At 37.5% G+C, this 18,027-nt stretch overlaps 1 protein-coding gene across 2 annotated transcripts in view; it reads left to right on the top strand.

Annotated features, from left to right (window-relative positions):
* Positions 1–18,027, top strand: part of LOC136840585 (REST corepressor 2-like) — an 87,306-nt gene that overhangs the window by 4,467 nt on the left and 64,812 nt on the right. For both annotated transcript variants that reach the window (XM_067107236.1, XM_067107235.1), the window contains exons 2-4: positions 3,290–3,352; positions 9,812–9,886; positions 10,023–10,237. In XM_067107236.1, the coding sequence (XP_066963337.1) occupies positions 3,290–3,352; positions 9,812–9,886; positions 10,023–10,237 (353 nt within the window). The remainder of the gene's footprint in view (positions 1–3,289; positions 3,353–9,811; positions 9,887–10,022; positions 10,238–18,027) is intronic.

Raw genomic sequence — 18,027 nt, 5'->3', positions numbered from 1 at the left:
TTTGAAGAAGAGTAGTCCATTCATCCCACCCCTTGCAATGGAGGATTCAGCTAAGTAATTACTTGTTAAGTTACTTATATAAAAATGACATTTTTATAATAAAAAAAAAGTTTTATATATACTTACCATGTAATTACTGAATCAGAGCCCTCCCTCCTCCTCTTTTTTCATGGACTTTGCGGCAATAAAATAGAATGACGCCGCTGGCAGTAAGTCTCACCATGCTCCCATTGCTGTGGTCGAGGCCTGTCGCCCCCCACTTTTTCAGCTGACGCATTACCGCCAATTTTGAATTTAGGATGCCATACAAGCATAATCGTTAGCTAGATAATTACTTGCTAAGTATATATAAAACTTCATTTTATTATAAAAGTGTCATTTTGGAGAAGAATAGGTCCGTGTATCCCACTTCCTGTCAATGTGGATTCAGCTATGTAATTACTTGGTAAGTTACTAATATGAAAATGTTATGAAAATGTTATTTTCATGATAAAATTAAGTTTCATATATACTGTACTTACCAAGTAATTACAGATTCGGAGCACGCCCTCCTCCCCTCTCATGGACATAAGGCACAAACAGAATGAGGTTTTCTGCTAAGTCATTTCCAGTACAGTCATACCCCGAACTTACACAAGGTTAGGTTCCAGAACCCCTTGCGTAAGGCGAATTTTCGCATAAGTTTGGCACTATCTCTAATAATGCTAATAAATGCTTATTTCTAAGTTTCAATAGTAAATATGACCCTAATCATGCTGCCAAATTATTAAGCTAACTTTTAAATGAAATTAAAGTTATTGTACTTTCATTTAAAAGTTAGCTTAATACAGAGAGTTGGAAAAGAATTTTTGTCTCTCTCCCCTTCCAGCCGATTTATTTTTAGAAGTTGTCTCAACCTCTTTTTAATAACCTCTTTATTCTATGTCTCTTCGTCTTTGTTCTGAAATGCTTTTCCATGAACAAACAGTGTTTTTTTATTTTGACTAATACAGCTCCTAGTTATTATGTCTCTGTGTTTTAGAGCATATTTTAAACACTAGCGCATTTACACTTTGTAGATGGTACAGGTAAAATTAGGTCAATTTAAACTATCTGCTGTATAGGTAAAGACGTACAGAGAAATAATTTGTAAAAATGTGTGAGCGCTAACTATAGACAAGAGAGAGAGAGAGAGAGAGAGAGAGAGAGAGAGAGAGAGAGAGTTGTCCTTACTTAAGAGAGTGAAGTGAAATTATTTATGAATTATTACGGAGACAGCGAATAACATGAGAGAGAGAGAGAGAGAGAGAGAGAGAGACATTATTCTTATGTTAGATATCAAAAGATGGAAATCCACTACTAAATTAACTTTTAAGTGAAATTAAAGTTACTGTAATTTCATTTAAAAGTTAGCTTAATACATTACCCTTAAAGAAAGAAATAAGTGTTTGATGTAAAAATATAGGAGAGTGTGAAGATTAGTATATTATTTCTCTCTCTCCCCATTCCACTGATCTATTTTTAGAAGTCTTCACAACCTCGTTTTTAAAAACTTCTTTATTCTGTCTCTTTCTCTTTGTTCTGAAATGCTCTGTGTCTTTATGTTTTAGAACAGTGCATTTACAGTTTGTAGACTGTACAGGTAAAATTATATCAATTTAAAATTACCTACTGTACACTTAAAGACATACAGAGAAGCAGTAATATGTAGGTTGTGCTAACTACAAATGAGAGAGAGAGAGAGAGAGAGAGAGAGAACAGTTGTCCTTACTTGAGAGAGAGAGAATAGTTGTCCTTACTTAAGAGAGAGAGACACTCCCCCTTCTTGTCATGTTAAAGTGACATGTCTGACAGCTTTGCCTTAAGCTTCTGACAAAAGATGAGGGAAAGATATTTGTTTGTTTAAAATACGTATCACATACGAATTTTGTAATTACAGTTGTATTATTATTATTATTATTTAATCTTATTACTGCAGTCTTATTAATATTTGAAAGTTAGTACTTACTATTAGGTAAAAAATTTATTCATCTTACAAAAGAAATAAACATATACATGTATCATAAAAATTCTCTCATCTCAGTAAGAAAGGGAGAGAGAAATGATTACTTTTATTATTTAAAGTTATTTAATTTGCACATAAAAGCTTAAAAACATAAATTACATAAAAAATTAAACATAATTACTTTGTAGGGTTTCTCAGTATTCGCAAATGGTTGCGTGTCTGTGAAAAACTCTTGTATGACATTTAATTAGGTTCCAATGAAAAGTTTGTGTGTCTGTGAACTCACACAATTCTGGGGTATTACTGTGCTCTATATTCACATATTAATATCCCATTATACAAACATCAACATAACAAATATGCATCTTTTCCATGGATCGTTTAAAATGTCATGCTTTACTTCACTATATCCAATAATATTGTATATATTCTTATATTGCTTTTGTATTATAAATTGCGATCAATGTTTTGGTTTGGAAATCGATTACGCAGTAAGTTTATTTCACCGTATTTAACTCAGTTCAGAGCGCTTTTCTTGCTTCTAGTTAGTGTAAATGAATCTCTAGATACTTTATTTATATGGGGCAAGGTTATTTTTCGTTATACGAAGTGTTTTTAAGTCAAAATATAACTTACATACGTCTCATTGTGAAATTAATTTAGCTATTTTTTCGTTAATAGATGACATTGGCCGTTTGGGGGCATGTTTGTTTTGTGTAAAAAAAATCAAGATTCTGTTCACTATTTTCACTTGATTTCATCATAATGCGAGCTTTATGTATTTATCACTTATCAGCATAAAAACAGCAGTAGTGTATTCTTTCATGCCCGGTAGTTTTGATTAAAATAATTTTTTTCCAGTTTCAATTATGGCCGAGTTTCATCCATGTTGCTGATGCACTATAATTTATAGTCATTAGCAGCTTGAACATTGTTTTCTCAGCTTCAAATACAACTTGCAGCTTAAATTTAGCAGTATATTCCCATGCTGATCTTTTATCCATAGCAAAGATCCTCTACTATAACTGCACAAGAATATTTTCTAGATATAGCTAACAAAAATTCCACATACTGTAGTTCTTAACCTAACTTACTTATGCTTAACATTTAATATTCCATTTCAGAGATTTATCTAAAAATGTATCACATCTAAAATGGTGGCATAGCAAAATATAATAAAAATACGGTACAGCATTTTCATTTTTTTTATATTCCAATGTACAACATTAATTTACATGTAGAAAGTATGCTATTTTTATTTGGAAATGATTAGGCTACAGTATACAGTACTGTTTTCAATTTCAGATAGTGGAATGAGAGTTGGGAAAGCCTATCAGGCTGAAATTCCTTCAATGTTACCTGCACAAGGTATGGTTCTTTTTTTATCACTTGGTATTAGTTCATATTGATAAAATAATTTTTTTTAGTGGTTTTGCCATTTTGGTTTGCTCTTAGGTTACTTATTAAATTCCAGTAATTCTTGTCAGTCCATGTTCATGAATATTTATTATAAAAAATATTTGTTCTCAGTGTTGTGGATAAGCTACCTAACATTACTGTAATGGTAATGGTAATGGTAATTATTTTGATTAATGTGGAGAATGCATAAATGTTTACTGGCTTACAAATCAAGTGTCTGCAGAATACAGTGCCTTATCTTGTGCAACTGTAAGCTTGATGTTTGTTTAAGAAATTTTTAAACTGTGTTTCTCTGTTCACTTACTTTGCTTTCCAGCATGTAGTATTGTTTCACTATTCTTCTCTTACTTTGCTATTTTATGTCTGTTATGTACTCTTTAATCTTATATCAGTGTACAGTCGACCACCGGTATTCGCAGGGGATGCGTAGTGGTACGCATCGCAGGGGATGCGTAATGGTACGCATCCCCTGCAGATACTGGTGGTCGACTGTACACTGATGTAAGATTAATAGCTAAATTCCGTGAATGCTTAAAACCCCTCTAAAAATGCTTATACCTGAATATTTTAATAGTTTTATCACAAAATGTGCATTTAGTCATGAAAATGTTATGAAATTACAGTAATTTGTGAACATTTCTCTCTGAAAAATACAGCGAATAGGGGAATTTTCCACGAAAAATGTGTATTCAGTATATGTTTCACAGAGAAATCCACAAATAGGTGAAGCTGCGAATCTGGAACTGCGAATAGGCCGGGTCCACTGTATTTACTGTCAAATGAGATATGTTCAAAAAAAGAAAAAAAAAGCCAAGAAACTTTGCAATGCATCTGCAAATGTGGCTTTTGTGTGTGTGTGTGTATCCTTGCTCCACCTTGTGGACCAGTTGCTTCCAGCGCTTTTTTGATGACATATGGTCAGCTTTATTCATCCCTTTAATGAAATTATTGTAATTAACATGAATACTGTTGTTGTTGATTTTATTGATTGGTATTCTGTTGATTTTTACAATATTGTTGTTTTGAATCTATTTTTTAGATTTGCTTTTAATTTTATGTTGGTAATTTTAATTCTTTTGGGAGACATTGTGCTGAACCCTGGGCCTACTACTCATTACTGTAAAAAAAAAAATAGTAGAGTACTTTACTCAGACATTTGAAGCTTAAGGTCAAATTTTCTATATCTCCAGAGTGGTGCCTGTAACTATGATTTGATGTTTTTACCTGAGACACTTGTAAGTAGTAACAAGTCAAAGGTAGAATTTTTAATCCCAGAGTTTGATGGCTCTGATTTATTTATTATCACAACATCCCACATGCACAAGGTATGGCTGTATGCACTTGGTCTGGAAGCCTTATTTATCATCTGAAGAACTTGGAGCGTAGTTTCCATGAAGATCTTCTTTTTATGATTTTCAGTAAGTTTTACGATGTTTATGTATTTGCTGTTTCCACAGTCAAAATATTGTGATCCTATATATGACTGTCTCATTGGGAGGAGCCATATATATATATATATATATATATATATATATATATATATATATATATATATATATATATATATATATATATATATACACATACACACACACACATATATATATATACAGGCAGTCCCGGTTTACGACGGTTCCGACTTCTGACGTTCGAGGTTACGACGCTTTTCAAATATATTCATCAGAAATTATTTCCTGGCTTACGACGCATGTTCGGGGTTCGACATACATGCGCCGATCCGACAAAATGGCAGAATAATCATAATTTGAAGGTTTTTTTGATGTAAAACTCAATAATAATGCAGTTTACATCGTTTTCAATGCACCCAGAGCATTAAAAGTAAGGTTTTCTTATGATTTTTGACGATTTTCGACGATGTTCCGACTTCACGACGATTTTCGGGTTACGACGCTGCGCAAGAACGGAACCCCCATGTCAGAAACCGGGGACCGCTTGTATATATATATATATATATATATATATATATATATATATATATATATATATATATATATATATATACACACACACATATACAAGTGTCGTTAATTGTGAATTCTATGGCCCAGTTGGGGTCTTCAGTTCGTGCCCTCATGGATCAAGTTAATAAAGGTAATGTTATCAGCACAAGTGAAGTGTTGGTGGAGGAGCTGGCTGCCCATCCCACTGAGTCTCCTAGCAAAGGTCCCTGGCACACCCCCTGAACCTGGGAGAAGCCATACCGGAGGCCCAAGGGAGGTCGGTGGGGTCTGCCCGCGGGTAGTCGACCCCTCTGTTGCCCCTGTTGCTAAGTCCCAGGACACAACAGACAGCCATTTGAAAGGCCTCTTTTCGGAAGTGCATTGTCTTTCTTCGAGTTTGGAGGCATCTAGCCCCGATGTCAGTCCCCAATGGCGCAAAAGTGATATATCTAGGCCATTGAAAAGGCCAGCATGGATGTATCCCACACCCCTCAGGTGCCCAGTAAGAAGTCTCGCACTAAGACGCTCGAGGAGCCTTCATGCAGCTTTTGGGACAATCCCCAACATTTTTCTCGAGTTTGCTCAGATTCGAAACGATGAGTTTTGGTGCCTAAGTGCTTGTCTTTGGCATATAGACGCAACTGTTCTGTATCACCTGTGGATGCTACAGTGTCTGAGCACCTTAGCGCCTGATGTGTCGGTATCTTCTGAGTGCCCAGTAGCACCTAATTGCCCAGTGACTTCCCAGCACCAAGTAGCTTCCGAGCGCGCATTAGTGCCTGATGGTTCGGAGATTTCTGAGCACCCATTAGCGCCCGAGAGTGCAGTTCTCTCCTCTAAGGACTTGGCTCTAGCCTCTGTCTTGTCTGTGCCAAACCCCGGACTTCAAACTTTTTCTTCAGTTATGGACCCAGCTTTGGCTCCCATCCAGCAGAGATCAGATGACATTTTAGGTTTTTTGAAAAGCTTCCTGCTGCTAAGCCAGCTGCAGACGTATCTCTTTCTCCAGTGTCATCCGACGAAGAGGAGTCAAATAAGGATGTGGAAGAGGATTCGACTCCTGCTTATGCAGCACTGCGAGGTTTTTTACTACAGAGTTTCCCTGCCTTTTTCTCGCCAGCGGCCCCATCTTCTCCCATGTCCACCTTCTTGATGAGTATTCAACCTATTGAACACTCCAGGTTGCCCAAAATGGTGCTCTCTGCTTCCGCTAGGAAGGCGCTCAGCGAAGTAGATGCTTGGCTCTCGGTCAAGAGAGAGCAAGGGAAGGCCTCTTTTAGCTTTCCTCCTACCCATCTTTCGCATAGAAGGTATTCTTCTTATGCCGCTGGAGAAGCTCCTTCCATGGGAGCTGCTGCCTCCTCCCAGGGAGACTTCTCTGGCTTGATTGATTCTTCCAGGAGATTTGCTTTTCCATCAGCTAAAGTGATGTTTTCTTCAGCAGAGATTGATCATCATCTTTGAAGCTTCCTCAAGGTGTTCGAAGTAATTAATTTCTTGGATTGTCGGTGGGCGCCTTGGCACAGAAGATACAAGACTGTTCCTCTCTCCCTGAGGACTTCATCTCGGATGCTCTGGGTGTTCTCTCTTGTGCCGATAAAGGAGTTAGAGATAGATCTAGGGAACTAGCTTCTCTTTTTACATTAGGTGTTTTAAAAAAGAGAGAGTTATGGTGTTCTTATACCACCAAAGGAGTGACTACGGCACAGAAGTTTGCTCTCCTTGTTTCTCCCTTGGTGAAGGATTTTCTTTTCCCACAGTGGACGGTTAATGACGTTGTGTCTTATCTACACCAAAAAATCAACCCAGGACCTTTGTCTCAGTCAGCAAGACTTCCTAAGGACCCTCCTTTGTTTAGTGGGAAGTTGGCCTCTCCTCCACAGTCTCATCCCTTTCGTGGCAGGAGAAGAAGATCTTCCAGACCACGTTCCAATGTTCGTTTTTCGTCGCGAACAGTCAAGAAGTCCGCATTGAGATCTTCATCAAGAAAATGAAGACCTAGTCCTCCCTGCTCCAGTGGGTGCCAGGCTCCAACTATTCTGAGAAAAATGGAGTGAAATGGGAGCGGAACAATGGATCATTCAAGTCCTCAAGGAGGGCTATGCTATCCCTTTCAGGGAAAAACCTCCTTTAGTCAAGAAGCCTGTCGTCTTACCGCTTACTCCAAATGACTCATTGGAAATGCAAGTCAGTGTTTGCTTCCCATTACTTAAAGGAAGTGGAAACCATTTTTAATAATTGCAGTACCCTAGGTCCGTTATCGGTGGCTGGCATGGTATTGGGGGAGGAAGGGTAAGAAGTCCCTCCCAACCTAATTCTCTTCGTTTTGACATAGGTCATTGAGTTGCTTGGGGAGTCTGGGGGCACTATGTGCTTGGATACCCACCAGTTTTGTATTTTTTAATGGGTGGGTGATGGTGTTTTAATCTTTGGTGTGGTTTATCTGGTTGTCTTTTTGACGGTACTGCGCCCAGGACAGGGGCAAATTTTGTATGCTATACTAGCAGTCAGAATGGTCCTTCGCTTAAAGCTCCCACTTATGTAGCAGGCGACTCTGGACTTCACTGCTGCAACACTGCTGTTAAGATGAGTGCCAACCAGAGGCAATACCTTCCTGCAGCAGCTCTCTTAACAGGTAAGGATACAACAAGTATTGTCTCAATACTAGCAAATTTTCTATTCTCAAATTCATTATATTTACTAATGTTTTGGGGTAGATGTCCATGCATCCCACCTCCTGCCAATGTGAGAATCAGCTATGTAATTACTTGCTAAGTTACTTATATAAAAATAACATTTTTATAATAAAATAAAGTTTTATATATACTTACCAAGTAATTACAGAATGTAAGCCCACCATCCTCCCCTCACATGGTCATTTAGGCACAAACAAATTGAAGTGCTTTGCTGGGTTGTTCCTCTCTTTCCCAAAAGTGGGCAGGACTATCTACCTACACCAAAACAAAAGAATAGCTACCATGAATTTTCAAATATTAGCTGCCGAAATAGTTAGACACTATAGCTATGTAATTACTTGGTAAGTATATATAAAACTTTATTTTATTATAAAAATGTCATTTTGTGTTAAAAAAATTTCTTTTCTTATTGTCTCTTGAACTTCACAGGATGCTATTTAGTTTTTTCCCAGGATTGCCATCTTCTGGGTAATGTGCATTGCTAATGCAAGACACTGATAAAGCTTTATCAGCCCTCTGCCAAAGTTTGGTATTTACCTCTCCTGTCTTGTTGTGCAGTAGGTAAAAGTTGGTAAGTAGTAAATATCAGTGCTAAGGAAAGTAGGTCATATCCTTTGGGTAGAAGCTTTTTATCCTATAAATGAACTTCATCTGGTGAGAAACAACATGTATACAGCCTGGCCTGTCTGCAGCCAACGAAGAGCAAGAAGCTGGGGAAGAGAGACCAGTCATTCAACCCATTCACTTTAACTAATGGTTAGATGAGAAATGCTTTTCTTCATCATAGGGTCTGGATAGCCACAGTTTGCTGAACAGCCACCACAGGTCCTAAAGAAGTGTCCAGGGATATATGGGTGACTGTCACCCAGGTAGAATGAGTTGAAGATGATCTGCATGAACCAGACCTCAACTATTAGTACCCAAGCCACCAGAAAGTTCTTCCTGGATGGTGGATGGTGTGATACCTTGAACTTCATAGATTCTTGCCCTGGGTGAAGAGTTGTTCCTCTTGGGGGAATTATGTTCTTGGGCACCAGTTATTTGTGCCTGCACTGCAATGCTCATGCGAGGCACAAAAGCAGAACTGATGGGTTCTGAGCTTTCTAGGTCCTCAACTTACTGCGGGGATCAGTTCCAGTGCTGCACTGTAGGTTGATTTCTGCTGTAAGTCAGTGTTTTGCCATTATCAGCACTTTAACGGTGCTGTAACTTGATGTTTCACACCTTAACTTGATGTTGCATCAAGTTACAGCACCATAAGTGCCATTAACGTAATGCCTATTCTTGCCATTAGTTCCGTCAACGGCAGTCATGGCGCCGTAACTTGATGCAACATCAAGTTACAGCGCTGAAAAAGCACCCTAAGATCGAATCCACTGTAAGTTGGTGACTCACTAGTTATAGATTTGGTACAGGTAGCAATTGTAGAATGTCAGGCAGCTGAAAGGCTGTAAAGATCATTGAGAAAGGGAAGATATTTTAACCTTTGCTTTGATCTGTGAATATTTGTCGGTGTCCATTTCATTGGACGTGACTATTTCATATTATTCTTGCATGTTTTCATTGTCTGCTTTATTTAACATGAACTATTTCATAATCCAGTCATAGATCTGAAGCTTTTCTCAAATTTTATGAACTATTTTGAAGAGTTTTGTTGTTTCTTTATTTTTCTTTAGTCATTTAATGAAAAGAGTGATTAAACATTCATAGATACATTTTTGTAAAGCATCAGTCCATTTCATTTGTAACAGAGCGCCGTCCTGAACAGTGTCCTGAGCGAGCACTGCTGGTTTGGGCACCAAAGCTAGAGATCAATGAGGAAAGCTGTAAGTGAATCATGATTTGTGCTTTAGTATTTCTAGAGAATGCCGTAATGCAGGCATAAGTTTTGCAGTTGTATCTTGAATTATATTCTGTATTATCCAATATTTATATAATTTTCATTAGAAAATCTATTTTCAGTGGAACAGTATATTTGGTTAGCCAAAGACAAGTATGGTTACAATGCTGAGCAGGCTCTTGGAATGTTGTTTTGGCATCGCCATGACTTAGAGAAGGCCACGGCTGACTTAGCTAACTTTACACCTTTTCCTGATGAGTGGACAACTGAAGACAAAGTTCTCTTTGAGCAAGCTTTTCAGTTCCATGGCAAAAGTTTCCATCGAATAAGGCAGATGGTAAGTCCAACAGAGATTGAAGTTTGTGGCTTAAGCACATTTTTGTAATATTATTTGGGTTTGGTGTTGAGCAACTTACCTAAGCAAATGTTGGCGTAGCATTTTACCACAGGTTTTCAACTTGGTTTTGATTGATGTGAGGCCCTCCATGGACCTGATGGATTAAGGCTTGTCAAATTAAAAGCTTAGTAATTATGCGTTTACAAAGGTAATACAATAAGCAGAAATTACTTAAAGTTTAGAACTTTCTCTTTTAGAATGTATGTATAGTAAAATGCCATTTAGGTTTCTTTTAATTAGTTGATTATCTGAAAATCAAAACCACAACAAATAAGTCAAAACATTTTGGAAGATTATTCAAGAATTAAAGTGAAGTGTGTGCCCAAGGGTTCGAATTCCCCCTGGTTGTAGATACATGGTTGGAGGTGGCCATATTAAAAGAATGTCTAATATTGAGTAATGGGACAGTATGCATTTTTAGTGTTTTTTCCTAGCTATTGTGCCCAAGGCAGGTATTCACAATATCACCTCATACTTTAAATTAACAGTCTGATAGTGCTGTTATTTCAGGACTTATGATGCAAGAGTAAGTTTGGAATTTCATTTAATATTTTCTAAGTAAGGTTCATGCTCTTTAATTGACTTGGTAAAATTATTTCAAGGGTTAGTCACAAACTCATTATGTTCATAAGCTGTAAAATCCATTAGAGTGTAACTTGTAAGAGCAATAGATGATGTTGGAGCTTTTTACTTAATGATTATTGGGAACTACCATTGTCGGGTGTTCCCATGAATTGCAGTTTTTGTGTAAATTCTGTTGTATAACAAACCTTCAGTTCACAAATGCCCTTCGTATGTGGTCAGCTCTCCAGCAAACCCAACAGAAACTGAAGAAGAACACTGTGCATCTGGAAACCCATGGTGGTCAAGTCATTCCTGTGTCTATTATCCCTTTTTGGTGTTACTTCCAGTATTGTTTACAACCATACTCATAATGATTGTTTTCAAGCATCCTCACATATAATTTCATGATGACTACTTCCCATTTAATGGTGATCTTTTTGTGCTAAATCTTTTGTATTGTTATAAATTGCCTATCATCCTTAGTGAATCTCTTTCAGTGATTATAAATACTGTAATTGCTTGATTTTAACAGTTCTCAGCTAATGTAGCTATACTTATGTCCCTTAAATAGCCACCATTCTTGGTTTCCTGTTATTTTCGTAGTAATGGTATTTTGTTTTTTAGGTGCATAACACATCATTTTGATTATTGTTGCTTATTCAATTTTTGTGAGTGGAACTGAAGTTAAGATTAGACCTCTGCTCTTGTTTATAATTCTTGAGTGTAGGTTGTTTTGCAAGCAGATTCATGTTTGTTTACTTGCCTACTACTGTCAGTTAATGTAATGTTTCTTTGGTTAAGCATGTTTTGCTTTTGCCTGGCATATAGCCTCTCAGTTTTTATTATCCGGAGTTGAACTTCAGTAGCTTTGATGATTTATATGTTAAGTAGTAGACATATGAGTGCTGTTATTAGCTGTATCATACTGCATTGTTGCGTACAATACTGTCAAAATGTAAGTTTGATAGTGCTGATAAAATATGTTGAAGTTTTATGTTGATAGTTAACAAGTGAGATTTGCAGGGATTGAACTTGAACTCATTTGGATTTTACAAAGCAGTAAGACACATTATAAGCACACTAAATCTTCTGGTGAAAGGGGCAAAAGTTTCAGCCTCATTAACCCTTAAACGCCGAGCCTCTATTTACAAAAGTGTCTGCCATATGCCGGCGGCTTTCGGGAGTTAGCGCCAAAGCGGAAAAAAAGTTTTTTTAAAAAAATCACAGCAAGCTTAGTTTTTAAGATTAAAAGTTCATTTTTAGCTCCTTTTTTTGTCATTGCCTGAAGTTTAGTATGCAACCATCAAAAATGAAAAAAAATATCATATATAAATATTGAAATATATGACAGCGCAAAAAATAATTTCATATATAATTGTATACAAATCGCGCTGTGAGCAAAACGGTTAAAGCTAACGAGTTATTGTTTTTTTCTTTGTATTGTACACTAAATTGCGATGATTTTGGTATATAACAAATTGTAAAACGATCAAAGCAACACAGAGAAAATATTATCACAAAATGATGCATGAATTCGTAACACGCGGAGGTAAAAAAGGTTTTTCAAAAATTCACCATAAATCGAAATATTGTGCTAGAGACTTCCTGCTTGTTGCAAAATGAAGGCAATTGATATTATTACTAGACTGTAAGTGTTTTAGCTTACAATTGCAGTTTTCGACCATTTCGGTCGAGTTAAAGTTGACCAAAGGTCAAATTTTTTCTATTTATCATGATTTATATGAAAATATTTCAAAACTGATAAAAGCTACAACCATGAGTTATTTTTTATTGTATTCTAATGAAATTGCACACATTTTCATATATATAACTTTATGTAACGGCTATTAGGAAAACGGTGCAAACAAAGTGACGAAAGAATTTCTAAGATTTTCGGCTGAGTTACCGAGCGGATGTAAGGAAAAAGTTTTTAAAAAAATTCACCATAAATCGAAATATTGTGCTAGAGACTTCCAATTTGTTGCAAAATGAAGGTAAATGATTGAATATTACTAGAATCTAAGAGTTTTAGCTTACAATTGCGTTTTTCGACCATTCCGGTCGAGTCTAAGTTGACCGAAGGTTGAAAATTTGGCACTTATCGTGATTTATGTGAAAATATTTCCAAACTGATAAAAGCTACAATCATGGGTTGTTTTTTGTTATATTTTACATGAAATTGCGCACATTTTCATATATAAAACTTTATGTAACTGCTAATATAAAATGGTGCAAAACTTACGACAAAATGACGAAAGAATTTCTGAAAATTTCGGCAGAGTTACTGCGCAGTCGTAAGGAAAAAGTTTTTTCAAAAATTCACCATAAATCGAAATATTGTGCTAGAGACTTCCAATTTGTTGCAAAATGAAGGTAAATGATTGTATATTACTAGAATGTAAGAGTTTTAGCTTACAATTGCGTTTTTTTACCATTTCGGTCGAGTCAAAGTTGACCGAAGGTTGAAATTTTTTGTAGTCGACGTACGGTACCTCTACTCATCACCCGACAGACAATTTTAGTCGACTTACGATACGTCCAGTCGGCGTTTAAGGGTTAAGGTCTTCCCTCTCTAGTTCTGTCAATCAGTTGAAATTCTCTACATTAAAATGTTGCTTTATCAAACGGTTTACAGTCAGATTGAAAACTATTTGCAGTCAGGTAGGACTGAGGATATATAAGCTTTTGGAAATGGTTTTGAGAATATTTTGGCTTTAACAGAGTTGAAAGCTGCCCTTAATTTGGTGATAGGATTTAATAGAGGTGCCATCACTCTCCCTCAGGTTATTCACTGGGTTCTTCTCGTCATGATTGAAAGTATTAAAATAGCCATTCTTGTGACAAAAGGAAAGACTAAGTTTGATAAAAGTAGTTTTTGAGGTGTCAGTCATCTGCATGTGCAGTCTGTACCTCAGAAAGCTAGCAAGTTTTAGTGGGTTTTTTACTCCTAATCAAGAATCTTATCTTGTAGTTGCAGGAACTTGTGACTCTTCTCAGCTGTGCATATGGTACCTATATGTGTACACTTCTCTTGCATTTAACTGGTGACTAACCACTACACCAGCTCTTGACTTAATTTTGACTACTGGGCGTGATTCCTCTTCGTCATGTGCTAAAGGCCACCCAGACCTCACATGCTCACTGTTATTCTTTCTAGTTTCTCTACTTTTAGAACCAGCTACAACACATCATGTGCATCAGACTTTCATGAAACCATTGACATGCACCATTTCCAATTTCACTGTTCAGCTGCAAGGACCAATTCCAGCACATTTTATACATCTGACTTATATGCTTGTTGTTGTGCATACTACTTGTTCAAGGGATTTACATGTTCAGAAAAAAAGGTGCAGTATTGAGGGTTTTTCAGATTGGTTTGTGCCTCAGACTTCAAAAGTCTTAGGACATCTGATGTTATAGGCCAGTATCTCTTCCTAGCTAGTCTGGTGAAAGAGATCACAGAGGGACTGGATGCCTGTTACTTAGGCTCAATGCCTTCTTGTTTTCCCAGTCTCTGGGTGATTGTGGCCCCCTAAAACTTTGTAGGCCTCCCTGAATCCTGCTTATTCCAGATCAATGCAGCCTTTTAGGTCTCCTGAGACCCAAGCCATTAGGTCCTATCCTTCTACTCTGAATAGGTCAGTAACCCTTGAAAGACATTGTAAATCCTTTTTTCTGTAAAGAAAGGAAATCTGATCAGAAATCTCCCTTTGCCATACCTGGGAGGTCAGGAAAGTTGGGGGTGGGGACGCTTGTCTCCAGAACCAGTTCAGCTGGGAACAGATAGCTGATGACCCATGGTTAGTGACAACCGTAAAGAAAGGTTAAAGATTGCCTTTTCCAGAGATAAACCCCACCATCATTGGTTCCATTCCCATTTTGCTGTTATACAAGGATTTGAGGTTGATGCTGGAGAAGCAGTGAATTCATTGTCCCAAAATCTTCTAGGGTTTAGAGATAGAAGATCCATCATCAGCCTCAGCCTGTAAATTCATCATCTATAATTAATACATTTTCAGATGGGAATAATTGCCTCCATGCACTGTTCCATTCAGAAGAACATTTTAGTGTGTGGATATGAAAGGTGCATAGTTTGAGGTCCCAGACATTGGTCTTCAAAGATATTTCTCTTGTTTGTGTGGCAAAGCAAGTTGTATCAATTCAGGTGCCTGTGATTTTGGCTGGCAACAGGAGATAGAGATATCAGGTTGTTGAGGTCTTAGATACCTCCTGGGCAATGGCTGGCTGTCACATCTAAAGAGTTCCGTAGGCAGCTAAGTATCTTCTCAATTTGTGCCTGTATCTGGGTCTTCTTGTCAGTTTCCTTAGGCATGGACATTGGCATAGTATCTTAATTAGTGTATCCATTGATTGTAGTATTTGTAGCAGGCATTCTTCCATCTTCCAGTTCCTCTTTCAGGGTTGCAAACAAGGATCTTACACCACATACCCTCGTTAGGTAAGCTGGTCCCCTACAGCAGGGTAGATAGTGGTCCCTCTCTTGAAAGCTAAGCAGAACTTGTCTGTTTCATCAGACACCAAGGATCTCAGAAAGTCCTATCAAACCTCATGTTATGGTAAAACCCTCTCACTCTAGAAGAGGGAATTTTTCTACCCCTCCCCCCTTTCCCTGACCTCCAATTGTTTATCATTACCTCAAGAGAAGGGTAGAATGTTTATTTCTGCATCAATTTCTTTAAACTGAGGGGAGTTTTCCAGGCCTTTATGTCATTCTCAGATTGTTTATCAGATAGTTAGTGGGTTTCAAGTTAGACCAGTCAACCACGGTGGTGTACATGAAGAACAGTAGAGGAACATAATCTCTGGTAGTGTGCCACCGTAATGTAGAAATCCAAATGTGGTCAGAAAAAAAGAGAGCCTCTAATCCCTAGGAAGAGCAGTGGAATAGCTGACCATTTCAGCAATCATGACCAAGTCTTATGCACCAGATCACTTGAACAGCAGGCCACCAAATTGCTGCTCAGGCCTTCTAGACCATGCACTCTGGGCAGACAACAAGTGTATGGTTCTTTGGACAACCTGGAGGTGTCCAGCCTTGCACTGTTCCACTATTATCATCGGTAAGTCCAGTGCTGGACAAACTTATAAAGAGTTATGAGAATGTCAGCTTGACTTTAGTGGCATCCCTTTGATCCCAGCAGACGTGATATCCAGACCTACTTTTACTCTTCTTTGATGTACTAATTGCCCTCCCAAATTGGAACAAGCTGATTCGGCAGCCTCACTTTTGACAGCTGATTCAGCAGCCTCACTTTTGACAGCTGATTCAGCAGCCTCACTTTTGACAGTGTCAACAGAACCTGAACCAAAAGAGACTTTTTTGGTCAAGGCACTTTGGGTCACCACTAATCCATGCAAATGTTCCACCACTAAGGTATACCCAGTTAGGTTACAAGGGTTATTTTGTTAATAATACACTGATTATTTCACAACCACTAGTCTGAGTATCAGACTTTCTGCTGTTCTTTTTCTTTTTGAGAGCAGATCATGGCTCATCAAGTGAACTGAAGTGTATGCATGAGGACTTTAAAAGGGAGGATCCTCAAGGACTTTGAATCCTCTGTGCTGGGATGCATCTCTGGTCCTTATATATCTGGTAAGTTCAGCTTTTGATCTTCTAGAGCAAGTATCCACTAAAGATTATCTTTTTTTTCTCGTGTTGAGACTTTGCAGATTATGGTTCTGATGTACTGTGTATCTCAGGCATTATTTTCAAGACAAGGTGACAACTTTTCACCCTCAAACAACACTCACTTTGTGATTCCTGCTGCCAGAACTGTAAGAACTTTTAGGAAGACCAAACACACTTTGCAATTCACACCTTATCAGCTGAGGAAGATTTGCCTTGAGTCTTGTCAGAGCTCTGAGAACTTTTAGGAAGACTGAACCTTTTGCACTGGGGAGCTTCATGATTATTCTTATCAGCCACCCCTGAGATAGGTTCTGGCATATGAAGTTAAAGTTAAGGGTCGTGCAATTCTGGCTGTTTCTACCTGTCTAGCTTTCATGAGGAATATGGAGGTTTGATGGTACAATTAATTTTCCTTATGGAAATCCTCTAACACTGTTCTTGTTTTTATCACCAGGAACTAACCTATAAATCTAAGAATTAAGTATTCAGTTGGTTGCAATGTTGTTATGGGTCAAGTTTTAATTGTTACTGAAATAGATGAGGTCCCTTCTCATTCATCCTCCTCATCCCCATAGCGTGTATCCTCTTCAAAAGCAAAGCCTTCTGAGGTACTAGCTTCTATGCTTTGTAAATGATGTAAGTGTAATTTATCTGTTATTATCTGCTGGAAAAGTACAGCCTTCATTCTCAAGAGCTAGCCTGATATCATGGCCCTTCAGTAACCAGAGAAGCTTCTGATTTCCAATTCTTTAACATGCAGAAGTTTGCTCTTACTGCAAGAATACTTCCCTTCTAAACAGTCTGAGGTATATATAAGCTGATGGGTTTATTAACAAGTTTTCTTTTAATACAAACCTGTTTTTTTACCTGAATTGCCCACCTCCAAAACCCACTCTTTTTTTTTTTGTGATAACTCTAGACAACACATGGGAATGACTTGACCATCACCAGAGGTGTTGGAGTTTTGAGGATGCACACCTTTGTGGGTACAAGTACTCTTCACTTTCTGTTGTGTAAATGTACAAGATAGACTGTTGTAAAGCAGTAGATTTTTATCAAGATAACTCTTGTTGGTTAACCCTTAAACACCTACTGGACGTATCATACGTTGACTAAAATTGTCTGTTGGGTGCCAAGTGGACGTACCATACATCGACTACAAAAAATTTCAACCTTCGGTCAACTTTGACTCGACCAAAATGGTCGAAAAACGCAATTGTAAGCTAAAGCCCTTACATTCTAGTAATATTCAATCATGTACCTTCATTTTGCAACAAATTGGAAGTCTCTAGCACAATATTTCGATTTATGGTGAATTTTTGAAAAAACTTTTTCTTACGCCCATGCTGAAACTCGGCCGAAAATTTCAGAAATTCTTTTGTCATTTTGTCGTAATTTTTGCACAGTTCTATATTAGCTGTTACATAAAGTTTTATATATGAAAATGTGCGCAATTTCATGTAAAATACAGCAAAATACAACCCATGGTTGTAGCTTTTATCAGTTTGGAAAT

Source organism: Macrobrachium rosenbergii, chromosome 8 (genome assembly GCF_040412425.1).
Source record: "Macrobrachium rosenbergii isolate ZJJX-2024 chromosome 8, ASM4041242v1, whole genome shotgun sequence".
Lineage (NCBI taxonomy): Eukaryota > Metazoa > Arthropoda > Malacostraca > Decapoda > Palaemonidae > Macrobrachium > Macrobrachium rosenbergii.
This window is presented reverse-complemented; position numbering and strand designations above follow the sequence as displayed.